This window comes from Camelina sativa, chromosome 2 (assembly GCF_030686135.1).
Source record: "Camelina sativa cultivar CO46 ecotype springtype chromosome 2, ASM3068613v1".
Taxonomy (NCBI): domain Eukaryota; kingdom Viridiplantae; phylum Streptophyta; class Magnoliopsida; order Brassicales; family Brassicaceae; genus Camelina; species Camelina sativa.
The window spans coordinates 17394933-17419579 of record NC_141881.1 but is presented as its reverse complement, the minus strand read 5'-3'; the positions used below and the strand labels follow the sequence as shown (position 1 = coordinate 17419579).

Here is a 24647-nt window from a genome sequence, read left to right as displayed (position 1 = left end):
ACTATAAAATCTGAAAATAAAATTATACCTCCCAATACGGTAACTTGAAAAATATAGACCTTTTCTTCCATCTTGATAACTCTCCCTCATCTACATTTACATCATTTTCTATATCCTCTTCTGACTCACTAGATAACTCCTCTTTATCAGACTCCATACTAGTACACTCAGTCTTTTTCCTCTTGCGCGCAGATCGTTTCCAATTTCCAAAGTCATTTTTGAAAATTTTCAGGTTTTGAGAAATTTCTTGCCCAGACAATATCCTTCCTTTTCTCCCCTGTTCAGTTTTTCCATCAAACCACGACTTCTTTAATCTGAAACTATGCTTTGGTGGCAGTCTCTTTCGATGGCACATATAGACATGTTTTCGGCTGAACTTCAACCACAAACTGTCTGTATTTTTTCCACATAATGGATAGGCCATCTGACCCTTTACTTTGCAGCCTGCAAGATTCCCATAAGCCGGAAAGTCACTAATCGTCCAAAGCAGCATTGCCTTCAGATTAAAAGTTGATTTACTGAATGCATCATATGTTGTCTCTCCATTGTTCCAGAGATGGTTAAGATCCTCTATGAGCGGCTCTAAGTATACATCAATGCTATTACCAGGCTGTTGTGGTCCAGGTATCAACAATGTAAGCATGATATTCTCCTTCTTCATGCATAGGTTAGGTGGCAAATTGTAGTTTACTAGCAAAACAGGCCAGCAACTGTAGTTGTTGTTCTTCATATTGAATGGATTAAATCCATCTATGGAAAGACCAAGCCGCACATTCCTTTCTTCAGCTGCAAAGGAAGGATATTTGGCATTCATCTGATCCCATTTAATTGAATCCACAGGGTGGCGGAGTTTACTATCGTTGCTCTTGTTAGTCTGATGCCACCTTAAGTCCTTAGCCATCTCTTCGGACCTAAACATTCTCTTCAGCCGTGGGATTATGGGAAAGTAGCGTAACACTTTCTGTGGAACACCTTTCTTTACTTCACCAGTAACCATGTTCGTCTTCCATCTAGAAGCCTTGCATTTAGGACAATTATCGAGCTTCTTGTACTTCTTTCTAAATAAGCAGCAATCATTAACACATGCATGAATCTTCTGGTAGCCCATATCAAATGACTTAAGAAATTTCTTCACCTCATATAGTGATGTGTGTAGCACATTGTCCTCTGGTAACATTTCCGGCAATGTCTCCAGAAGATCATTGAAACTCTTGTCAGACCAACCATTCTGTGTCTTAAGTCTGAATAGGGACACTATTGCCGAGAGTTTACTGTGATTAACACAACTTGGATATAAGGTTGTTACAGAATCTGCAAGCTTTGCAAAAAACTCATCTTCTTTCTTGTCCTCACAGTCTGCAATCTCACCGAGTTCAGCATTTCTAACAAAGTCATCATCCATGAACTCAGCAGCTTGATATAACCCATATATCTCATCATTAAACTGACTGGCATTATTGTCACCTTCAACCCCAGACTTTAACTCTCCATGATGATACCAATCTGACCGCCACTTATAAGCCTCATCCATACCCCTTGTAACAAGATGGTCAACTACAACACTGGCTGAGTGACGATCAATGTTACGACAGTCAATGCAAGGACATATAATCATATCACCATCTCCCAAAGCAGCAGCCACAACTCGTACAAAATTTGAAGCCCCTCTCTCGTAAGCTGGATCAGCTCTTCATTGCATAATTGAAGAGAAAAAAAAAAGGTAAACTCTCTAAACCCCTACTTAAGCTAGCCTAACCTGAATAATTTATGCAATGATATACCTGCAAAGATGCACCCAATCCTTGTCCACCATTATATGATCTAACCTTACTACATAAACAACATATACGATTTATTGACAGAATCTTAGACATGAATCACAATGACACACACATATATCGCATATATTAAATCAATAGCAATCACAAACACAAAATAGTATTTAGACAACTATATCGCATATATTAAATCAATAGCAATCACAAACAGTATTTAGAAACAACCAAACAGAAAGAAAAGAAAAAAAACAATATACTTAGCAAGATTGTTCAATACACATAAGAGACAGAAAGAAAGAAGCAACTAACCTGTCCTGTAAATGGAGATAAATAAACTCTTGTTCAGTTCCAAGATATACACTTAGCAACACTTGCAAAACATAATTAGAGAAAGAGTATAAGTTTCAAATCGGATACATAACTGTGTATGTCAGAGAATGGAAGAGACTAATCTATTGCATGTCGAAGAATAACTGTGTATTGTTCCAATTTCATAACTGTGAATCAATTTCATAACTAATCGGATAGTAATTGAAAAAATCTAGAAGTAATCAATTGAAAAAATCTATTGCATGTCCAAAAATCAAAACTTATATAAAACAATAAAATGAGGAAGAAAACAACCTTCGAGTGGAGCTCAAATCCAGAAGTTAACTCCGGCGGTTCTTCAGAGGGTGGTGACGGCGACGGCGATTGGCGAACCAATTGGTATGTGTAAGAGATTTACGGGTAACTGGGAGAGAGACTCAAACAAACCAAAAGAACGGCAACGGCGGTGCTTAATTGAGTCCTGCGGTGCTTCAGAAGCGGCAACGGCGAGGAATTGCCTCTCGAGATTTTAGGGTTTCGAGAGAAAAGGGGTGAAGTGAAGGAGAGAGAGTGCGATAAGTGAAGCTAAGTGTTTAATATTTTTATTTTTTTGGTAAAATTTGCTAAGTGTTTGGCGGAATAAGTGATTTTAGTTCCCTCTTCTTAAAAACACTATTATAGCGTTTATACAATGCTATCATATGGTAACAAAATTATAAACTACACTTCGATAGCAGTTTTGAAATTCGTGCTATTACGAGGTGCTATCAATGTATATAATTTTTGTAGTGTATACAATAAAAATAAAAAATAAAAAAAAATAAAAAAAAACAAACAAACATGCGTCGTGTGCCTCACAAAGACGAAGTGCTAAGGTTCACAAAAGATGTGGGAAAGAGCGTGGTTATTTCTGTAGTGATAGGAGCAATGGTTGCGGGTGAATCGTCTAATCCTTTGTAGTTTTTGACTTCATTTTATTTTACTTGAAACCCTGATTCAAAAAATCGAAAAGAAAACAATTTTTGATTTTGATTTGATTAAATATAATGTTAAGAGTAGAGATCTACTATTTTTATGTCATATATTCAATTGAAAAGAAGAAAAAATTGGGTAGAAACTGAACTAAAAAAAAGTTGGCGGCCATAGATTTAGGGTTTGAATTACCGTTTTGCCTTTGTTAAATTTTTTTTTTAAAGGAATGATCCCTGGCACAAAGAATGAAGAAAATGAAGAAAGAAAAAGAACGAAGAAAAAAAGGAAGAGATTAAAAACACGGAAGGACAAAATGTCGAGGAGGAGGAGGATGATGATGATGTTGGCGTAAGATTAACTAGGAAGATTAACACTAGGTTTAGCCCTGGGCATTTGGGTGACCCGATCGGGTTCGGGTCGGGTATTTCGGATTTTCGGGTATTTCGGATTAAGGGGTCCTAGACCCATTCGGGTATTTCTAATATTCGGATCGGATTTCGGATAAACACCCATCGGGTTCGGATCGGATCGGGTATCCAAACTCAATCCGAAATTAATTAAACCAAACTCAATTAAATTCAATAAACTGATCAATAACCATAAACATAAAGAGACCAATGTTCAAAATTCAAACCATAATCTTGTTCAAACAACCACATAACAAGAATGTTAAACAAACAAATCCATGTCTTAATAAACCAAGTACTAAACGAGAGAGACAACAAAGTAAACCAAAATTAAAACAACAAAACACCTTGTAGAACTGTCACCAATTGTAAAATCAAAACAAATAAAACACCTTGTAGCTTCAAGTAGTCGAGACCTTACTCTTCAATGCAGAACTCTGAAAACAAAAGAATTGGATGAGCTAACATAAACTATAAGAGAGGCAATAACAAAAAATAACAATATCAAGTGATATATTAACCTTTTTCAAGTTGATCTTCATATTCTACTTCTGCCATAATTTGAGCATTGGTAAGAACTCTTGATTCAATTGCAATGTCTTGATTCTATTTGTTTTGCATTTTTCCTTTTCTATATTTTTTAATATCTAAAAATAATATTTTGGTATCTAGAGTTTATGAGTGTGATAAAAAAATATACAATTAAGTCTCTATACAATAAGTAAAATATCTCATAACTAAAATCCTTAAAAGAAAAAAAATGTTACACCTAGTAATGTATAAATACTTGAGGTTTTAATATTAACCAAATGTATTAAAGTGGCAAAATGGTTACAATACACCCTTTAAATGTTGTAGGTGTTGGGTTCGAATCCCTCTACTTACTATTTTGCAGTGTTATTTATATATGTGCGGATTAGTTCGGGTACCCGATCGGGTTCGGGAATCCGATCATAATAAATTCTATACCAATTCGGGTATTTTAGAACTTTGGATACGGGTTCGGGTCGGGTATTTCGGATCGGGTTCGAGGTTCGGGTTTCGGGTTCGGGTATTTTGTCCAGGGCTAACTAGGTTGGAACCCGAGCTATACCGCATGTTGGTTTTTTTATTTTATTTTATTGTTTTGTGTTTTTCATAATTTAATATATGTTGTTTGGAATTAAGTTTCATAAGTTTTTGATAATTTCAATGTTAATTTTGTTTTTCTTTTTGTTATTAGCTTGAGTTTTTGATTTAATATATTTTGTTTCTGAATATATTTTCATTTTACTACCTTAAAAAATAAATCTTGTTTTTTTTACTTCAAAATAATATTCTTCAGTTACTAAAAGTCTAAAACAATACTGAAGATTTTGGATGTAAATACAGTGAATCCAAAATGTTCAGTTTTCATAAAAACAATAAAATTAAATGTATATTTGAAAAATATAGGTATATTCAAATGAAATTTAAATTGCATCTTTAATATAGATTTTATTGTGTTTGTTGATATTATTTTGGTTTTTAGTTTTTCATTTTAAAAATTTTTTTTGCTGCATATTTTTCTTATAAAATCATAAACTAAAAATATTATTTGTGTTTTCTTGTCCTTCACTTCACCCATGGAATAAGATCAATCCATCAACTACATAAACCAAATAACCCCAAACAAAAAGACAAACATTCAAAAACTCAAGTATCATATGATAATGTAAATAATAATAACAAAATCAACACAAAATTAGCATTGGAATTATCAAAAAAATTATGAAACTTGACTCCAAACAATTTATACCCATCTGCAGTTCAAGGGAACCAGACCCAACAGAAGCCTTTTGTCCAGTACAACCAAGGCTATGCGCCTAAACAACAATACCAAGGGACCTACAACCAACCACCAGGGTTCCAACAACACCAAGGTCCACCGAACCAGTCACAAGAAGCCGAGTTGCGTGGTCTTATTCAGCAAATGATTCAGCAACAGGCTACATGTTCTATGGACATCGCGAAACAATTCGCCGAAATGAGCAACAAGATCGACTCAGGATACAATGACCTCAATGCCAAGTACGAATCACTCAACACAAAGGTTCGATACCTGGAAGGCCACCACAACAACCAACCCGCACCAAAGATCAATCAACTACCGGATAAAGCTGTTCAAAACCCCAAGGATTATGCGACTGCTCAAGCTATTTTCCTAGATGATGATTATGAGGACAACCTCACTGGGGACAGTGATGGTCAAGATGGGGAGGATGTGTCATACTCTGGAGAGAAACACCTTCTTATGTGTCAGTCTCCGTTTCAATACAAAAGCTGATGTGTCATGCTCTGGAGAGAAACACCTTCTTCTTTTATTATACTAGATTTTGAAGCCACGCTACGCGTGGGTTATTTGATATATTTTGGTAAAAGTTATATATGCTTGATCACAATTATGAAATATTAGCTTATATAAGATTTTAAATTACAATTGATTGGTGAAATATTTATTTTTAAAAAATATAAAAGTCACTTGTGTTCAAAATTTAAATCTGATCAAAAGAATAATGAAATTAATTGGATGTTCAGGCGAGGCGGATCGAACTGGTGACCTAGCATATTCTAAACCGTTTCTTTGATCATCAGACAAAGAAGCCATTTTTATAATCATGAATTAATCTTGTTTTCTCACATTTAATTGACTACCAGCATCTATGTCTTCGTGATTTATTTTTCCCTATGTTTTTTATGATTTATTTTTTACTGTTTTCTTACTCTCATATTCTTTCTCATCATTTTCGTTGTTAAATTTTCATATTAAATGTCATCGTTACTTTTACCGTCCGGTTCTTCATTATACTCCTTCTTCTTTCTCTTCCTCATCACCTTCCTCACATTCTTCCACTGAATAATCATTTAAAACATTTTTTTAGACTACCAGACAACTTGTTAATTAATCAAACTCTAATACCAAAATCATTGCCTCTTATCTCGTAAAATTTGTGCAATTTTACGAACCAACTTAGTCACTACATGCACCCAGTTATTGATACTTTCACCTTTATATTTACTCGGTTTTAGATCCACACGTATTGAAACTTTTCAAACCAAAATCCTTAATACTACAAAATTGCAAATTACAAAGTTTAAATATTCATAATATTTGAACTTTTTAAAAGTTTCAATAATTATAATATTTAAATTTTTTTTAATTTGGACGCCTGATAAATCAAGCTTCCTGGTCATTCGTAGTTGGAAGCATATTAGTCTTATTTATAGTGGTTCTCAGCCATTGTCTAAAATAATTATAGCCGATGTGGGACGTTGTAAATACACTTATTTATAAGTATTTTAATATAGAAATTTAACATAATTTCAAAAATGTTAAGTATTGAGTTGTTTGATCCCGATTGGTTATTTAAAAAAATCAGAATATACAAAATTCTGGAAATTTTAAAAAATGTTAATTGGTGGCATGTCTAATCACTATTGGTTGTTTAAAATCCTATGTGGACGGCTTTAGAAGCTTATAGCTTCTACTTTTATTTAATATAGATTGACTAGGTTTTGAACCCACATTACGCGTGGGTTTATTTGATATATTTTTATAAAAATTATATATACTCACTCCGTTTCAAAATATAAGAAATGACCACTTAAAAAAAAGTTCAACCAATCATAAATAAAACTGCATAATAAAATATATTAAACAAATCTAAAAGTAGCATAACTTGAAAACATCTTATATTATGAAACAAAAAAAATTTCTCTAAAACATCTTATATTATGAAATATAGGAGTATGTGATTGATGACACTAATGAAATATTATCTTATAAAAATAAATTATATTAGTATTAAATAAAAATTTAAATTTCAGAGATACACAATTTTTTAAAATATAAAAATAAGTTGTGTTATACATTCAAATCAGATAAAAAAATCATGAATTTAACTCGACGTCCAAGCAAGGCAAATCAAACTGGTGACCTCACAATTTTTTAAAATATAAAAACAGCTTGATGCACTATTTCCCTTCAACCCTTTGAGCATATTCTAAACCATTTCTTTAACCACCAAAAAAATGAAATAATTTTGTAATCTTGAATTTATCTCGTTTTTCATATTTAATTGATCGCTACCACCTATGTTTTTGTATTTTTTATTCAATTTTTTCTTATTTTTCATATTCTTTCTTGTTATTTTCATTGTCAAATTTTTATGGTAATTGTCATCGTTACTTTTATCTTGTTCTTCGTTATACTCTTCTTCTTTTTCTTCTTCTTCCTCGTCAAAATAATATCTGTGCTTTTCGTCGATCTTTCTTCTTTAAACTCAATAACATCAACTCAAGGTTTTGCGACGTCAATCCTTCTTTCTTAGACTTAAAAATAAAAATTTTACTGCAAGAATATCAAATCATATATCTTTTATTTCTATAAATTTTATTTTTTTTCTTCTAAAAATTCTTAATAATATAGATTGCTACTATATTTCCAAAAATGTTAATTAGTGAAATATCTAATTCTTATTGGTTGTTTTAAATCCTATATGAACACCTTTAGGAGTTTTTAGCCTCAAATTTTTATTAGTATAGATATAATATTTTAAAATTTCTATGGAGGTGAAGTAATTGTAATATTTTCAAACATTTAATGAAGTTTAAATATTTTTAATATTTGAACCTTTTAAAAGTTTCAATATTTATAATATTTTAAAATTTTAAAATTTATAAATTATATTTTTTAGAAACCTTTTATTAGCTAATAAATTTTAAAATTTGTAACACCCGTGTCCCAAAGAAAAGTAGAAGAACCAATCAATTTATGTGAAATCATAAAATTGCACGGTTTGGTTTAAGTTCACCCGGTTTAGAGCCAGTTTTTGGAAATCCTTAAGTGATGTATTTATAATTATATGGACGCCTCTTCTCTCTATTTGGTCGTGGCTGTTATTCAATACTTGTGTTGAGAGGAAGAAAGAGATAGAAAGAGAGGAGAGAGCATATTGTGGTGTGAAGGAGATTAAAGGAGAATGAGCAGAATCGTTAGGGTTTGGGAAGAAACAGTTTCGATATATCAAATCGTTGTCAAAGGTAACGAAATTTTGTACTCCCTCTGTTTCACAAGGAGTGTCATTCTGACATATTTCACACAAATTAAGAAAAGTTTGAATTATACATATTTGCCCCTATTTAATAAGTGATTAATGATCTAAACTCAATGAAAATAGCTTTGGGTTTAGGGGTAAAAAAGAGAATTTCGCATTAAAACACTCATTGGAAATGTAAAATGACATTCTTTGTGAAACAAAAAATTTTCTCCAAAATGACACTCTTTGTGAAACGGTGGGAGTAGATTTATTCTCAAGTCTTTCATCGTCATTCTCCTTTTTACAGAAGTGGATTGGGATTTAAATTCGATGATTTATTGGCAGTTTCGTGAGACACGTTTTCTCAGACGCGAATTGAGACCATCGGTGATTTTAACTTAGATCGTGGTCTCGTCTGATTTCTGATCGGCACGAGATTTTGTGGAACGCATTTTGACGTCTGGGAATAGCTTTTTACCGGAGGGATTTGATAGTTAACGGTTGGTTTTTTTTTAGGGTTTCCTCTTTAAGATTGTTTTTTCTGATGTTTCTGTCCAGTTTGCTTCAAGGTTGGTTTTGGTTGTGTTACTTGTTGTAGGACGTTTCTGGACTGTTTCAGACGCAAGGAGAATTTCTTCTGGTTGTATTTGTTGTTAGAATCAGCTTGATAAGGTGAGTGCATGACCATGGCTTATCTAAGCCTGAGAATCCTTTGTTTACTTGATTTGTTGTGTTTTGTGGTGTTGTTCTTGCTTGTGGTGGTTGTGTTATGGTTATTAGAGGTTACTGAAGCTTTTGGGTGAGTTTGAAACGGATTGGAGATGATTGGAAGCAGATTTTCGACGATTGGCTTCGAGCAGAACGTGTCTGCGGAGTCGGTGTCGATCAACACCAAGTTGGTGTCGGTCAACACCATGTTTGGCCAGTGTCGATTGACACCTCCCTGGTGTCGGTCGACACCAAGTTGCTTGTTTTCGTGATTTCCTAGTTTGTTTGTGTTTGGTTGTTATTTGTTAGGCATTGGTTTCTCAGTTGCTTTTGTGTATAGCCCAGTAGATGGGAGGATTGTCTCACTAAGTATTTGTGATAATACTTACGCATCTCAATTGTTGTTTGTGGTGTGCAGGTTTGTGACGCGGAATCATGGCGATGAGGAGGAGGATGATCTAAGGTCTCGTTTGTGTGTAGTTGGTTATATTGTTTTCATTTGAACCTTGGATAGAGATATGCTAGGTTGTTAGATAGAATGGTTAGGAAGTTAATGTATTGATGATTTTGCTGGTTTTGTATTATTGGTATGTTTCCGCTGTGCTTAATGTTTTTGCTGGTCAAATGTTGAGTTGTGGTTTGGGTTGGTTAATTAAGTAGTATGAAATGCTTAATTATATATTGTATTATATTATTATTATTATTAAAAAAATGGGTCGAATCGTTTCAATTATGTGACAACCCGTCCCGTGAACCCCGCCAATGATGAAGACGAAAATTCAATGGTTAATTTAAAGATCATAAGATTTTGAAGTTTTAAAAGTTTTCAAAATATAATATTTGAACCTTTTAAAAATTTCAATATTTATAATATTTTAAACTATTTTAAAAACTTTTTAAAAGCTAAGAACTTTTAAAAGTTTCAATATTTATAATATTTAAACTTTTTAAAAAATTCAATATGATAATATTTTTTTTGAAAGTTTTTAAAGTTTTAATTTGATCAAAGAAAAAACCGGATCAAACCGAATAACTTTTAAACTTGGACGCTTAATAAATCAAGTTTTTCTGCTCATTTGTTGGAAGCATATTAATCTTATTTATACTGGTTCTGAACCATTGTCTACTTTTCTAGCCGATGTGGGATATTGTGCATGGTCTTTTTATTTCCATAAATTTAAAATTTTCCTTTTTCTAAAAAATTCTGGAAATTAAAAAAAATGTTAATGAATGACATGTCAAATTCTGATAGGTTGTTTTAAAATAATTTTTAATATAAAAAATTTTGGAAATTTGAAAAAATGTTAACGAGTGACATGTCTTATTACAATTGGAGGTTTTAAATCATAGGTGGACAGCCTTAGAAACTTATAACTTCTACTTTTTATTAGTATATACTAGGTTTTGAATCCACGCTACGCGTGGGTTTATTTGACATATTTTGATAAAAATTATATATGATTGATGACGGTAATGAAATGTTATCTTACAGAAAACTTTAAATTACTATTAAGGAAAAAATTAAATTTCTTATACACAATTTTTAAAAATATAAAAATTAGTTGTGTTTTAAAATCAAATCTGATAAAAAAATCATGAATCTAACTCGACGTTCAGGCGAGGCGGATCAAACTGGTGACCTCACATATCTTAAACCATTTCTTTGGCCACCAGAAAAATGAAACAAATTTATAATTATGAATTTATCTCATTTTTCATATTTAATTGATCGCTATCACCTATGTTTTCATGTTTTTTATTTAATGTTTTCTTATTCTTCATATTCTTTCTTGTCATTTTCATTGTCAAATTTTATGGTAATTGTCATCGTTACTTTTACCAACCAGTTATTTGTTATACTCTTCTTCTTGTTCTTCCTCATCAACTTTTTCACATTCTTTCACTGAAAAAACTTTTTTTTAGACTACCACACAACTTGTTAACCCATCAAACTCCAAAAACAAAATCATTTTTTTCTCATAAAAAATTGTGCAATTCATGAAAACCAGCATAGTCAACATATGCACTCAATTATTGATAATTTCATCCATCTACTTCTCAAACCAAAATCCTTACTTTCAGAGAAAGTAATATGAACACATGTAGAGTAAAAACAATATTTGTGCTTTTCGTCGATCCTTCTTCTTTAAACTCAAATAACATCAAATCAAGGTCTTGCGACGTAAATACTTCTTTCTTAGACTTAGAAATAATTCTTTTTACTGCAAACGTATCAAATCATCTGTAAATTCATACACAAAAACATGTTTTACAGCTCATAAGAGATATAAAATACAAACGGAGATAATTAAGATATTTTCAATATATTAAAAAATTTGATATATAATATTTTGTAATTCTTAAACTTTTAAATTTGTAAAAGAGGTTAAATATTTAAAATAATTCAAAATTTAGATGTAATTTAATTATCTGTAACATTTTTTTAGAGTTAAATATTCTTGACACTTTTACTTTTTATAGAGTTTAAATAGTTATAATATTTTGACATTTTTATGGAGGTATTTATAATATTTCTAAACATTATATAATAAATATTTAAACCTTTAAAAATTTTAATTTGCTAAAATAAATCAAATAACTTTTAAATTTGGAAACCAGATAAATAAGCATAAATCAAGCAAACCTGATAAATTTATAGTTAAAAACATATTATTTTTATTTATAATGGTTCTCAACCATTGTCTAAAATTTTCTAGCCGATGTGGGACTTTGTACATATTTCTTTTACTTCTATAGCTTTTATTTTTTTTCCTAAAAAATCATAATAATATAGATTACTACTATATGTCCAAAAAATTTCTTAGCGAAATATCTAATTCTTATTGGTATATAGTTTTTAGGAGTTTATAGCTTCAACTTTTTATTAGTATAGATATACTATCTTAAAATTTCTATGGAGGTTAAGTAATTGTAATATTTTAAAACATTCTATAAAGTTTAAATATTTTAATATTTGAACCTTTTAAAAAGTTTCAATATTTCTAACATTTAAAATTTTTAAAATTTATAAATTTAGATTTTTTAAAAAGCTTTTAGAAATTTCAATATTTATAATATTTTAAACTTTTAAAAGGTTCGAATATAATATTTGAACATTTTTAAAAGTTTCAATATTTGTAATATTTTAAACTATTAAAAGTTGAAAATTATAATATTTAAAAACTTTTTAAAAGCTAAGAGCTTTTAAAATTTCAATATTTATAATATTTAAAATTTTTTAAAAATTAAATATTATAATATTTTTGTAAAATTTTTAAAGTTTTAGTTTGATCAAATAAAAAACAGGATCAAACCGAATAAAACTTTTAAACTTGGACACCTGATAAATCAAGTTTTCGTGCTCATTCGTTGTTGGAAACATATTAATCTTATTTATACTGGTTTGAACCATTTTCTAAAAAATTTCTAGCCAATGTGGGATATTGTACATAGTTTTTTTATTTCCATAAATTTAAAATTTTCTTTTTTCTAAAAAATTCTGGAAATTTAGAAAATGTTAGTGAATGACATGTCAAATCCTCATAGGTTGTTTGAAGTAATTCTTAATATATATAATTCTGCAAATTTCTAAAAATGTTAATTAATGACATGTTGAATCCTTATTGGTTGTTTTAAAGCTTAGGTTTTAAAAACCTTTTAAATGTTAAGAAATTTTTAAAATTTATAAATTATAATTAAAGCTAAAATTTTTAGAAGTTTCGATATTTATAATATTTTAAATTTTTAAAAGATTCAAATATAATATTTGAATCTTTTAAAAAGTTTCAATATTTATAATATTTTAAACTATTAAAATTTTAAAATTATAATGTTAAAAGCTAAGAGCTTTTAAAATTTTCAATTTAAAATTTTTAAAAATTTAAATATTATAATATTTTTTTGAAACTTTTTAAAGTTTTAGTTTGATCAAATAAAAAACCGGATCAAACCGAATAAAACTTTTAAACTTTGACGCATGATAAATCAAGCTTTCCTGCTCATTCGTTGTTGGAAGCATATTAATCTTATTTATACTTGTTTGAACCATTGTCTAAAAAATTTCTAGCCAATGTGGGATGTTGTACATAGTTTTTTTATTTCCATAAATTTAAAATTTTCCTTTTTCTAAAAAATACTAGAAATTTAGAAAATGTTAATGAATGACATGTCAAATCCTGATAGGTTGTTTAAAATAATTCTTAATATATAAAATTCTGCAAAATTTTAAAAATGTTAATTAGTGATATGTTGAATCCCTATTGGTTGTTTTAAAGCTTAGGTAGACAGTCTTAGAAGCTTATAGCTCCTACTTTTATTTAGTATAACTAGGTTTTGAACCTGCGCTATGCGCGGGTATATTTTTATAATTTGTTTTTATATATTTATAAGCTTATTTTGTTTAATAGCTATACATTAATATCTAATAATAAAATTAATTTCTACTTTCTTTTAATTCAATTTTTCATTTTTTAAAAAATTAAAATTTTATCATTTATTTTTTAATTTTTATTTAAAATTTTAATTTGAATAAAAATATATTAATAGTAGAATTATAGGAATAATGTTATAGAAATATGATTTGTCAATTTCTCTTGCTAACTATTAGAAATATCAAATTTAAAAATGTTACATTTTCTTATTAGCCTATTAGTAAAACATTTATAAAAATGTTTACAAAACATTAGAAATAAGTACTATAGTTTATACCAAAAAAGAAAAAAAAACTACCAATAAAAGTACACGTGTGTTAAATGCAAATATTTAAAGAAACTTTAGTGTGGTATTATAAATGTAGAAGTCATGTGATTTAATCATAGCCACATATAAACGATGTCCAAAATATTTTGCAACACTCTCTACTCTTCTTCTCTCTCGCCGTTAACTCCAACTCGAACAAACACATCGCGATTCTCAAACAAACTCAGAGTTCGAGCTCAATCCTAGTCCATGGACGATTATCTCCACCGGAAATTCATGGATTACCCGTACGTGTCACCCACGCGCAGGCAGCTTATGGCTGGTCTCATGTCGACGCTGGAGGATCGCCTCCAATCGCATCTCCTTCCCTGTACCCTCCCACCTGATGTACGAAACTTCAAGAACCCTAACCGTTCCGCTGAAGCATCTATTCATATCAGATCCGGTGATAAAACCTCTCCGGTAATGATTCCTTTGTTTTTTTTGGTTATTAGATTTCAAAATCGAAATTGACTGAGTTTAATCCTTATGTTTCTCCTGCCCCTGTCTTCTTCTTTTATTCTCTATCCGATATTCGCATCCTAATCCTATTATTAATATTGTTTTGGTGGCAAATACGATTGGTTCGATTAAGGACACATTATGGAAATGGATGAGGTTGGCTGCCGAGACTACCAAGAAGGGCGAGGTTTAGATAAATCATCATATCAATTGGGAATTGGGAATTCGTTTGAAAGCACTGTAAGCTTCTTTTTTCAATCTTCGTCTTCTTCTTCCCTTTTAATTAAATGAATTAGGGATTAATCTGATTACTGTCTGTTGGAGAATTTGTTAGTATTGGTTATGTCTTTTGGTTAAGTTAGTTGTTCATCCATCTATGCTTCTTTCTTATTAACGTCTAAATCTTGCTTCACGTTATATATATTTGCTCTTCCTTTTGACTTAAGATTGGTTCAGAGGTTCTGTGTCTTTGGTTTTTATTACTTGCTTTTATGAGCAATTAGTCCATAACTCTTTACAGAAAGAAATACATTAATCCAAACCAAAACTGAAGTTGATTTCTCTTTAAACATATAGAATGGAATATCGGATCTGGCCTTAATTTCTAGGTAGCCCGTTGTATATTTCCTTGTAGACAATGTTTTTTACTGTCTTCTCGGCATCATTATGGGGTTTTAGAATGCTTAAACCTGAAGGAGATGTTTCACGTGAGAGTGCCACATACAGCTGACCATGACTGAAAACTGGTTGAGGCAAATAGAGAAGAACTGATTTTAAGCTTTGTCCTTGGCTTTTGTTAACTGTCATTGCATAGCATACTCTGATTGGGAATTGACGTCTTCGAAGTGTGAAAGGATGCTTTGAGTCAGGTGGCGATAAGATTATTCGTGGCAAAATCACTTTATGACCAGCGTGTGTGCCCGTGACTATTTCACCCTTAATCAGTCTTTTTCCCAAGCGTGTTACAATTAATCTTGTGCCATTGCATAGACCTTCTTTTTGGTTAATGTTGCGAATCGGCATTATTGGAGCTCCTACTTTCAAAGCCAACTGATGTTTTGGTAGTCCTGGGAACTCTAATGAGTTTAAATACTCAACCGTATATAGAGACTCGAAGTCAGTAGTTACTGTGTCACCCTTGCCCATACTGTCTGAGCTGAGATACTCCTTTGATGTTCCTGGTAGATGTTCTAACATGTATGCATTAATCTCATCAACTGTCTCATTTCATGGAGTTAGGATTGCTCTCTCTGTAACGCTTGCATATGTACTTTTTGATAACTTGTTCTCTGCATTTGTGGCTTTAAAAATATCTTGTAAATGATCTCCAGTTGATTGCATTATGAATTTGGGATCAACGACTACCATCTGACCATCATCTTCGTTGACATCTTTTGCCTCACTTGTAGGTGCAGTTCCATCTCCAACACTAAGCAGCCATGCAGCGAAGTTTGCTTGTGATTCTTGAAGTCTCATGTTCTTTTTTAGGGAGAAAACTTTGCAAGAGTCCCACAAGTATGATTGTTTAATTGATGCTAATACTGTATCAGCTCGAGAACCTTGTGGAATAACTGGTAGTGTTTGTCTGAAGTCCCCACCTAGTATTACAGTCTTGCCTCCAAAAGGTTGGTCTTTAGCTTCTGATTTTTTCATGGACATCAAGTCTCGTAATTTTCTGTCAACCGCCTCAAATGCGTACCGATGTGCCATGGGCGCCTCATCCCATATGATAAGATCAGTTTTCTCTATTAGTTCTGCTAACATCGTTCCTGGCTTTATATGACATAATGAATCTTCATTAAGATCCATGGGTATTTTAAAGCGTGAATGTGCCGTTTTTCCTGCAGGTAGAAGCAATGCTGCGATTCCTGATGAAGCGACAGGGAGAACAACTTTTCTTTCTGATCTCAACTTAGAAATGATGGTCGAATAAAGGTACGTTTTTCCTGTTCCACCGGGACAATAAAGGAAGAATAATTTTCCCAAACCATTTTCAACTGACTCCATAACTGCATCATAAACCTGCTTTTGCTGAACATTTAGACTGCTCAGAAGTTTTTTGTGGTCTTTTTTCCCCTTTTGTACATTGTATCCTGATTCTTCAGTTAACAGGCTGTTACCTAGATCTTTTAACACGTCGACATCTAGTTGTGGCATATCTTTGAACTCAGTTAGTGTGTGTTCATACTGGTGCATTATCTTCTCTATCTCAATCAAAGTATACTTTTGAATATCAGGCTCTTCTAGGTGTAGCCTTTGAAAGTTGAAAATCTTGCGTTGTTTGTAAGGCATGTCTTCACCGAGTGATTTCCAACAGCGTTCCCATAATTTTATTGGACTGCCCACTTCGCAATATATCAATAATAAAACAAATAGTTGTCGTAGTTGATAAGGTGTAGCCCATTGTATAGCTTCATCCATTGCATCATGCCATTCGGAGTCAGAGTCTAGTAAACCGCGAGCATAGCATGCTGATTTAAAATCTTCATATCTTTGACCATCGACTGTTAGTATTTCGTCAAAACTTCTTGGTCCTCTTATTTTATTGATTAGTATCCTTAGATAGTATAATTGCCCTGATGCTGGGTGAATGTTGACTATTCTTCCTATTGTTGAAATCCCTATCCGTTGTCGTTCCATCCAGACTTTTTTGTCGTCGTCCCAAGTAAATTTTGTAGGAAATTCCAAATAAGTTAACTCCCGAGCCTCTTCACATTCTTCGTTTTTTTCCATCCACGCTGTAAACATTGTTCTCCCAATATTTTCTCTAGACAGGACTTGACTGAGATCAGCTGTAGCTTTAAAAGTTAGGCTTTGTTGTCCAGGTAGATGGATTATAAGTTTCTGAACTGCAGGTTTCCTTTGGTGTATGTGGTATCCAAACGTTCGCCACATTGCTTCACAAGCAGATAAGTATCGACAGTCAAGGTATTCTTTTATCTCGTCTCTTGGTCTCTTTGTTGGTCCATTATCTTGAGTGTTTCCTGAGGCATTGGGACCCTTTTCTATCACAATGGTTGCTTTATCAACACCCTTTGTAATGTATTTGAATAGGTATTTAACAGCATTTGTTCTGTTGCACCACTCCACATTTATATGAGCTTGGTATTTTTTAAGAATAGCCAAGTTGTGTGGAATAACAAAGCGATTATCCAATCTTGTTCCTCCCTTGATAACAAAGTTATTTTCATCCCGACGCCAACGATATGTTATGTAACCAGATTTGTCAATCGATGTATGCTCTGTAAATTTTCTTGGATATTTCTTTGAACATTCCTTGTTCTTCATGCAGGGTGATTTTGGTCTATCCAATCCACAAGGACCGTGCATCATGTGTCTTTCCACAAGCTCAAACCCTTCTGGGTCGTTATTTTTTTGTGGCAATTCAGCGGAGATTATTGCATCAACTTCATTGATTGCTGGGATTCTTGATGCCCCATCCAACCAAAGCAGTATGTGTGCATGTGGCAACCCGCGCTTTTGGAATTCTATTTTGTGGATCACTGTAGATTAAAAATATGTTATGAGTCAATGTAATATAAAATTGAGACTTTTTCTACATTTTAAATGTGAGGCTATTATGAAGATATGAAGAATGACAAATTTATGAATTCTTACGCTAACAAAAAGGCAAGATTACTCATACATACCTGCAATGTTTGGTTTGAAGAATGTTGCTTTCTTGAAATCTGCTAGCAATTGCTCTAATTTCATTTTGAAAACTCGACATTCAATATCAGGTCTATCATTTCCTGAACCACCACCACATGCTTCTAAATGCTCGTTTATCTCTTTCCAGTTTGGATTGGCAGTCATAGTTATGAACAAATCTGGATTTCCATATGTACGACATATAGCCATCGCATCATGATATTTTTCTATCATATATCGCGGGCCTCCAGTAAAGCTTGAAGGTAGGATCACTCTTTTTCCATGTATTCTTGCATCGGTATCTCCTTTACCAACTGCGTCGTACACGTTGTTGTACAAATCTGCTCTTAGAGTCTCTTGGTTGTTTCTGTTCCACCTCAACCTTTCCGCCTCAATAGCTGTGTATGCATCTACAACATACTGATGTAATAAACGACCTGCTTTTATAATCGTCTTCCCTTCTGTTAGCCGGGTTTGGATCTGATAAGCGTAAAACTCTCTTATGCTTATGAATGACTTTTTCCGTTGTCTAGCTTCAGCTACAACATAAGGTATCTTAGTGTGGAAACCAATCTCACCGTAAGGGAAAAGCAATGGATACTGCAAGGACATATACAAAGGATGGTCGTCATTTATTTGTTGCAAATGGTTAGACTGAAATTGTAATATAACATCTCTGTGACCGGTAGTTGTTGACATATCACCGACTATTAAACCAACAACCTCGTTGGTGTCTGGCAAATCATATTGTCTTTCTTTCCCTTGATGTGCTATTAGCCTTATGTTAAACTCTTCTGCATTGTTTGACTCGTACTGATCTCGAGCTCTACGGAAAATTTGGAAAAGATGGTTGTTTGAATCTAACATGTCAATCAATTGCTTGACAACATTTTCTTCGACACCTGAGGGAGTTCGCGGTAAAGACTTGATGCGGTTTGATACTTCGTTTGCTGTGTCGACAATGTACAACTGGAGAAACCTAGGCGGATTGTCTGGCATAGGAAGAAGAGAACCAATGCGATGATAATTTTGCCCTTGTATTCTAAATGTAGGGGGACCTTTTCCAGATGAAACTGTGTGATCTATATTTGCTCCGATTGATGTGAACGCCAATATAGCATTGTATACTCTTATATTATTCTGGAAAGTGGTGTTCTTTTCTAGAAGTTCTTCAAGTACAGGCGGTGGTGGTCTTACTGGTGGCAGTTTTACACGGCCTTGTTGACAACAAATTGTGTATAACGGGTTCCCAGTATCTGGATCTACCCCAGTTTTTTCTGAATGCCAGACTAAAGCATCGCAGTAAGGGCAATGGAAAATATCACCCGGCTCTTCGTTGGAGCCAAAGTTGTGTGCAAGCAAGAAGGTCAATTTCAGTTAGATACATCAATACATGATATTAAGTTGTTTACAATGTGGAATTTGTTTATTTACTTACTTCTTCGTGTTCTTCTTCTTCTAGGGGGCTGGGATGTTGACGCAATTGAAGGTTGAATCCCTGTTTCGAATATAATTATTGTATTGAGTTCTCTGTAATATTAATACGGTGAAGTTAGAATTGTTAGTGATTATGAGTTTGAGAGTACCATTGTTTTTCCTAAACTCTCTTTTGGTTTTCAAAATGGCTCTCCGCATTGCTCGAGTGCTTTTTTGGCCAACTGTGATTAGAAAAAAATAAGGTTAAACATGTATTGCACAACTATTTAGAAAATATGTTATTTTGATGGAGTTTGTTTTTTTCTTCCTTCATTGAGAATTGCCTTTACCATATTTGAAGCAAACATCACATCTACCTGTTTGACAAAAGGGGAAAACAAAACTTTTTAAGTTTTTGTATTTTTCTCATATGGAGTGCTTGAGTTTTTAAAGACAAACATAAGTTGTTGGCAACTCACAGTTATAATAGACGATTTTGACCTAGGCAGCTGCATCAGTTCGTTTCTTCCTCCCACGCTGTTGAGAAACCATCACCGTTTGGTGTAGTTTATTTTGAAACAATGTTTCTAGTGGAGATGGTTGTTCGAATATATAGATGTGGCGTGGGTGTCTGTCGGTTTAGTTTTGGAAATTTACAAAAATTTCTATTTCTGATATATATATAGAATGTTTCCATTAGAGGGGTTAAAGCGTTTTAGTCTTTTAGTTATGGAAATTTACAAAAATTTCTATTTCTGATAAATATAGAATGTTTCCATTAGAGGGGTTAAGCGTGTTTACTGATTAAATAATAAAAACACTCTCTCTGCATATTTTTAATTAGACAATTCTGATTTTAATTATTTTTCTGCTTTATAAGCCATTAAGAATTCTTTATTCTTAGCTTACACCAATTGTGGTGAAGTGCATGACATGAGCTTTGGACAACGTTGAAGCTAAAACATGGTTCATGCATATTTTAAATAGAGAATTTTGATTTTAATTATTTTTTTGCTGCTTTATGCGGTATTAAGAATATTCTTAGCTTACACCAATTGTGGTGAATTGCATGACATGAGCTTTGGACAACCTTGAAGCTAAAACATGGATATATAAGTAAAAACAAAATTGGGAACTATTATTTTGAAATCGCAAGAGCAATTAAAGATTCAGAAATAGAATTTGGCATTAATTAAAAATGTAGAATTAAAAGCTTATTATATTGAAATCCCAAGAGCAATTAAAAATTCGGAAAAACCAAGATTAAAACTAACTATTAAAGTTTTCGATGCAAGAAAATTTAGAAAGCAGTGCTAATTAATGTATTGAGGATGTTGCTGTAAATCTAAGTCATGCATGACGCATACGTTTTTCTTTGTGCTTGCTGCCAACCGTGTCGTCGTTATCGTCATCATTATCATCGTCATCACCAGCTGTTTCGTCTTGAAGAGATTTCTCGTCATCACCAGTAACTTCCTCAAAGATACGTGAAACTGTGATTGTTTGGCGGGTAGCAATGAAGTTATAGGGAGTAAGTGTTACTTGAAATTTATAAGTGTGGCCTACAACATCTAACAAACATTGTGGTATTGAAGTATGATTGTCTATGACACCATTATCATCACCCTACAAAGAAAACACAGTGATTAAATACTGTATATAGGAAATTATTTGGTGGAGAAAAATTAATATTTGATGAGTAAAGTCTACCTGCATAGAGGCTTCCAATATTTCTGCAGCTCTCATACCAGTTAGTTTAGTAGCATCACGGTCGAAAAGTACAAAAGTTGCAACATTGTCATTGTCACAGACAGATAGCTCGACTCGATACCTGTTATTTAACCATTTATTGTTTATGTTAGCTGTTTTTTATTTATTTTTTGGTTTTTTGTGCATCAATAAAAAGCATATCATAAAGGAATTTGCAAACCTGACAACACCAACAGCATTTTTGTTGTTGCACGTCTTACATTCCAAGGTCGTGTCTCCTTGCTCAAGTTTACATGCACATTTAGTACATGCAATGTAGTGCCAGCCATAGTGAGGTGATATTTCTACGATCGTAGCAATGCAGGAAAAAAGGGCTTTCTGCTACATGGTATATTTGTAAGAGACCAATTCTTCAAAATTTAGAACGAACCAGTAAACTGATCAGTATAATTTAGAATGGAAATACCTGTGGAGTGTCGTTTTTCAGAAATTGGTAGAGTCCGCTAATGGTGACTGGTTCAGGCTTTACAACTTCTGAGGTGAAGTTGTTGACGACAACAGATGCGTTCTTTCCTTCTTCCCCCAACCTTGGAAAATAAATACATGCATCTTAGTGAAGATATTATCATAGATTAATTTACAACTTGAACACATTATAAGTATGTGAGTGAGCGTACATACCATGTCAAGTATTCAGTAGTTAGATCAACATCATTGTCGATAAAAATCCTTGTGGAAGAGGTGGAGGAGAGACAAAACATATCAGCATCATGCAAATTAATTGTGCTGGTTATGCAATACGTTCATATAGCAAGATTAAACTTGGACAGATAGATAGCAGAATAAGCAATGGTAGTTATAGGATTGAGATTACGAAACTTTAATTGTCCTTGGGTTCACAGTAGTAGCGAGGAGCACGACAGGTTTAGTGACATGTTTCGTCAATCTTTTCCGGAAGTTGAAGGCAACATTGTCCCATAGGGTGAGACGAACTACTGGTCCACTGTTTGAAAACATAGAAAGACAAAGGGTAGTTAGGGTAACAGAGATAGATTTTCAGTTGCTAGAGTTTAGGGAAGAAGTTGCTTACTCCCTTAGTTGTAGGTGAACTTCTATTTTGCCTTTAATCACACCGCTTGGTTGCTCATCAGTTATGTTGCTGAAGCTGTGATCATTGATGAGGACCAGTTTTCCAATAGCATCTAGGTCGATCAAATTTAGAGTTAGAACATGGTGATATTATTACAAACATATAAGCAACGTATATTTACCAAATAGGTCTTCGTTCATGTCAACAGCTTCTTCAAATTCTGCAAAAGAACGAATCCTAAACTTTTGTCTTTCAATCAGTTCGCCAACATCAATAACCTCATTCAGACTTGTTTGTTGGGTAAACTGGATCAGAAACTTGTGTGGAGATACTCTGTAGCTTTTTTTGTTGTTAGCTACCAAGAAATTTTTAATTGTGTAGACAACTCCAGGTTTGAGATTTTCCTCGTAGTAGGCTACTCGGTTTGCCGTAATGAATGCTTGGATCAAAGTTGACTGTACAATAAATTGTCAACTATGAGAGTGTTTACTTATGAGAATAATGAAACCTTTTTAAAAAAGAAACTCAAGTACCTTCTGGTCTATGAGAAGCAGTTCAAACCCCATAAGTAAGCCACCTTTTTTAGGATTGCGTGCTTCCCATACGTGGATGATCCTAACAACAATTTCTTTGTTAGTAAACCCTTTTGATAACTCATCAAGAACCAAGGAGGGAAGTAATGGAGCTGAAGGAGGAGAAGTTGCAGGTACCATTGTAATTCAATGAGCTTGAAGAGGACGTCGACGATTGGAAAAGTTTTGGAGTTTTGAAAGATTCTCTGTTTTAGATGCCTATTTATACAAATACGCCTAATTTAGAATTTGGAAGCTTTCCTATTTTCTTTTTTGCTGCTAAGTAGAATACTTCCCTTTTTGTTTTAAGCTAAAAAGAGTATTTTTTAAATTTGGAATTTTTAATTTGAACGATTTAGCATTTATGAATGACTTAACAATTATTTTGGAAAAGAAAATCTTAAATTTACAATTTTTATTATAGATTAAACTTTTTCATCTTAAATTTACAATTTTTATTATAGATTAAACTTTTTCAAACTTACATAGATTTTATTTCCATAGATTTTACCTTTTTCCTTTTCTTTAAAAATCTAAATAATATATAAATTCTGGAGATTTTTTTTAAATTGTTAATTAGTGAGGTGGCTAATCACTATTGGTGGGTTTTTAAATTTTTCTTTTTCTTTAAAAATCTAAATAATATATAAATTCTGGAGATTATTTTAAAATGTTAATTAGTGAGGTGGCTAATCACTATTGGTGGAGATTTTTAAAAATGTTAATTAGTGAGATGGCTAATCACTATTGGTGATTTTAAAGCTTAGGTGGATGCCTTTTTAATTTTTCTTTTTCTTTAAAAATCTAAATAATATATAAATTCTGGAGATTTTTTAAAATGTTAATTAGTAAGGTGGCTAATCACTATTGGTGGAGATTTTTAAAAATGTTAATTAGTGAGATGGCTAATCACTATTGGTAATTTTAAAGCTTAGGTAGACGCCTTTAAAAATGTTAATTAGTGAGGTGGCTAATCTCTATTGGATGTTTAAAATCCTAGGTGGACGACCTTAGGAGCTTATACTTTTTATTAGTATAGATTTATAAGAATAAGAAGGAGAGTTTGGTTATGTCTTTGAAATATTAACTATAAAATAAATTATATTGACGGAGGAAATAATAAAGACTTTGTGTTCTCTGTTCTCACGTCTCTCTCTGTCTCTCTCTGTTCTCTCATATTGATCGTCTTCAATTTAGTTCTCTGATTAAACTGTTTGTTCCTCCCCCCTTTTCATCGTCTTTATGTTCTGTTCTCTCCGATCGAATTCTCCAGCAGTCTAAACCCTCTTTTCATCGTGTTCTCTGTCTCTGCTAAATTGTCTCTTCTTTTTGATGATCAGCTTTGGATCTTATGCGAGCGAGTGTGTCTATGTGACATATTCATCTTTTATCTTTATCTAAATTTTAGGAAAAAGGCAAATTTATAATTTATAAAATACAAAACAAAACATTTTTTCTGTTACTTAATAGATTGATAGGTTCTCTTTATAATTATGAAGAAGAAAAAAAAACTACACAAATCTGTTTTTTTTTTTTGTTCTTTTGGTCCGGTAATAGTATTACCGATCACAAAAAAACGGCTACGTTTCCAATGACTTCATCACATGCACCTTACCCATGTGAGAGTGAAACTCATTACTTACAATTTTATTATCACAACTGATTTCTCAAAAGTTACAATAGCTTTACTTATGAAGGCAAACTAACTAAGAGACTTAGAAAGAATCTAAGTTTCTTTAGTACTTTTTTCAATTTGCTTATGATGCTCTAGTAGAAAC

The 24647-nt window shown here is 32.5% G+C and overlaps 4 protein-coding genes across 4 annotated transcripts; all 4 read right to left on the bottom strand.

Moving 5' to 3' along the window:
- Positions 1-22: 22 nt before the first annotated feature.
- Positions 23-1838, bottom strand: LOC104751727 (uncharacterized). The gene is made up of 2 exons (XM_087477296.1): positions 1782-1838; positions 23-1688 (listed from the first exon to the last, which is right to left on the bottom strand). The coding sequence occupies exons 1-2, from the start codon at positions 1811-1813 to the stop codon at positions 23-25; spliced, it is 1698 nt and encodes a 565-aa protein (XP_087333422.1). The 5' UTR covers positions 1814-1838.
- A 12250-nt stretch (positions 1839-14088) lies between these two features.
- LOC147948779 (uncharacterized) lies at positions 14089-18990 on the bottom strand. The gene is made up of 2 exons (XM_087484739.1): positions 18081-18990; positions 14089-17933 (listed from the first exon to the last, which is right to left on the bottom strand). Exons 1-2 carry the CDS (start codon positions 18946-18948, stop codon positions 15658-15660), a joined length of 3144 nt encoding a protein of 1047 aa, XP_087340865.1. The 5' UTR covers positions 18949-18990; the 3' UTR covers positions 14089-15657.
- LOC147948780 (uncharacterized) lies at positions 15028-15642 on the bottom strand. The gene has a single exon (XM_087487529.1). The coding sequence runs from the start codon at positions 15625-15627 to the stop codon at positions 15028-15030; it is 600 nt and encodes a 199-aa protein (XP_087343655.1). The 5' UTR covers positions 15628-15642.
- Positions 18991-20847: 1857 nt separating the features above from the next.
- LOC147948778 (replication protein A 70 kDa DNA-binding subunit E-like) lies at positions 20848-23010 on the bottom strand. The gene is made up of 9 exons (XM_087468507.1): positions 22831-23010; positions 22479-22752; positions 22298-22409; positions 22082-22210; positions 21885-21993; positions 21674-21775; positions 21428-21585; positions 21208-21328; positions 20848-21123 (listed from the first exon to the last, which is right to left on the bottom strand). The coding sequence occupies exons 1-9, from the start codon at positions 23008-23010 to the stop codon at positions 20848-20850; spliced, it is 1461 nt and encodes a 486-aa protein (XP_087324633.1).
- Between the last annotated feature and the right edge of the window lie 1637 nt (positions 23011-24647).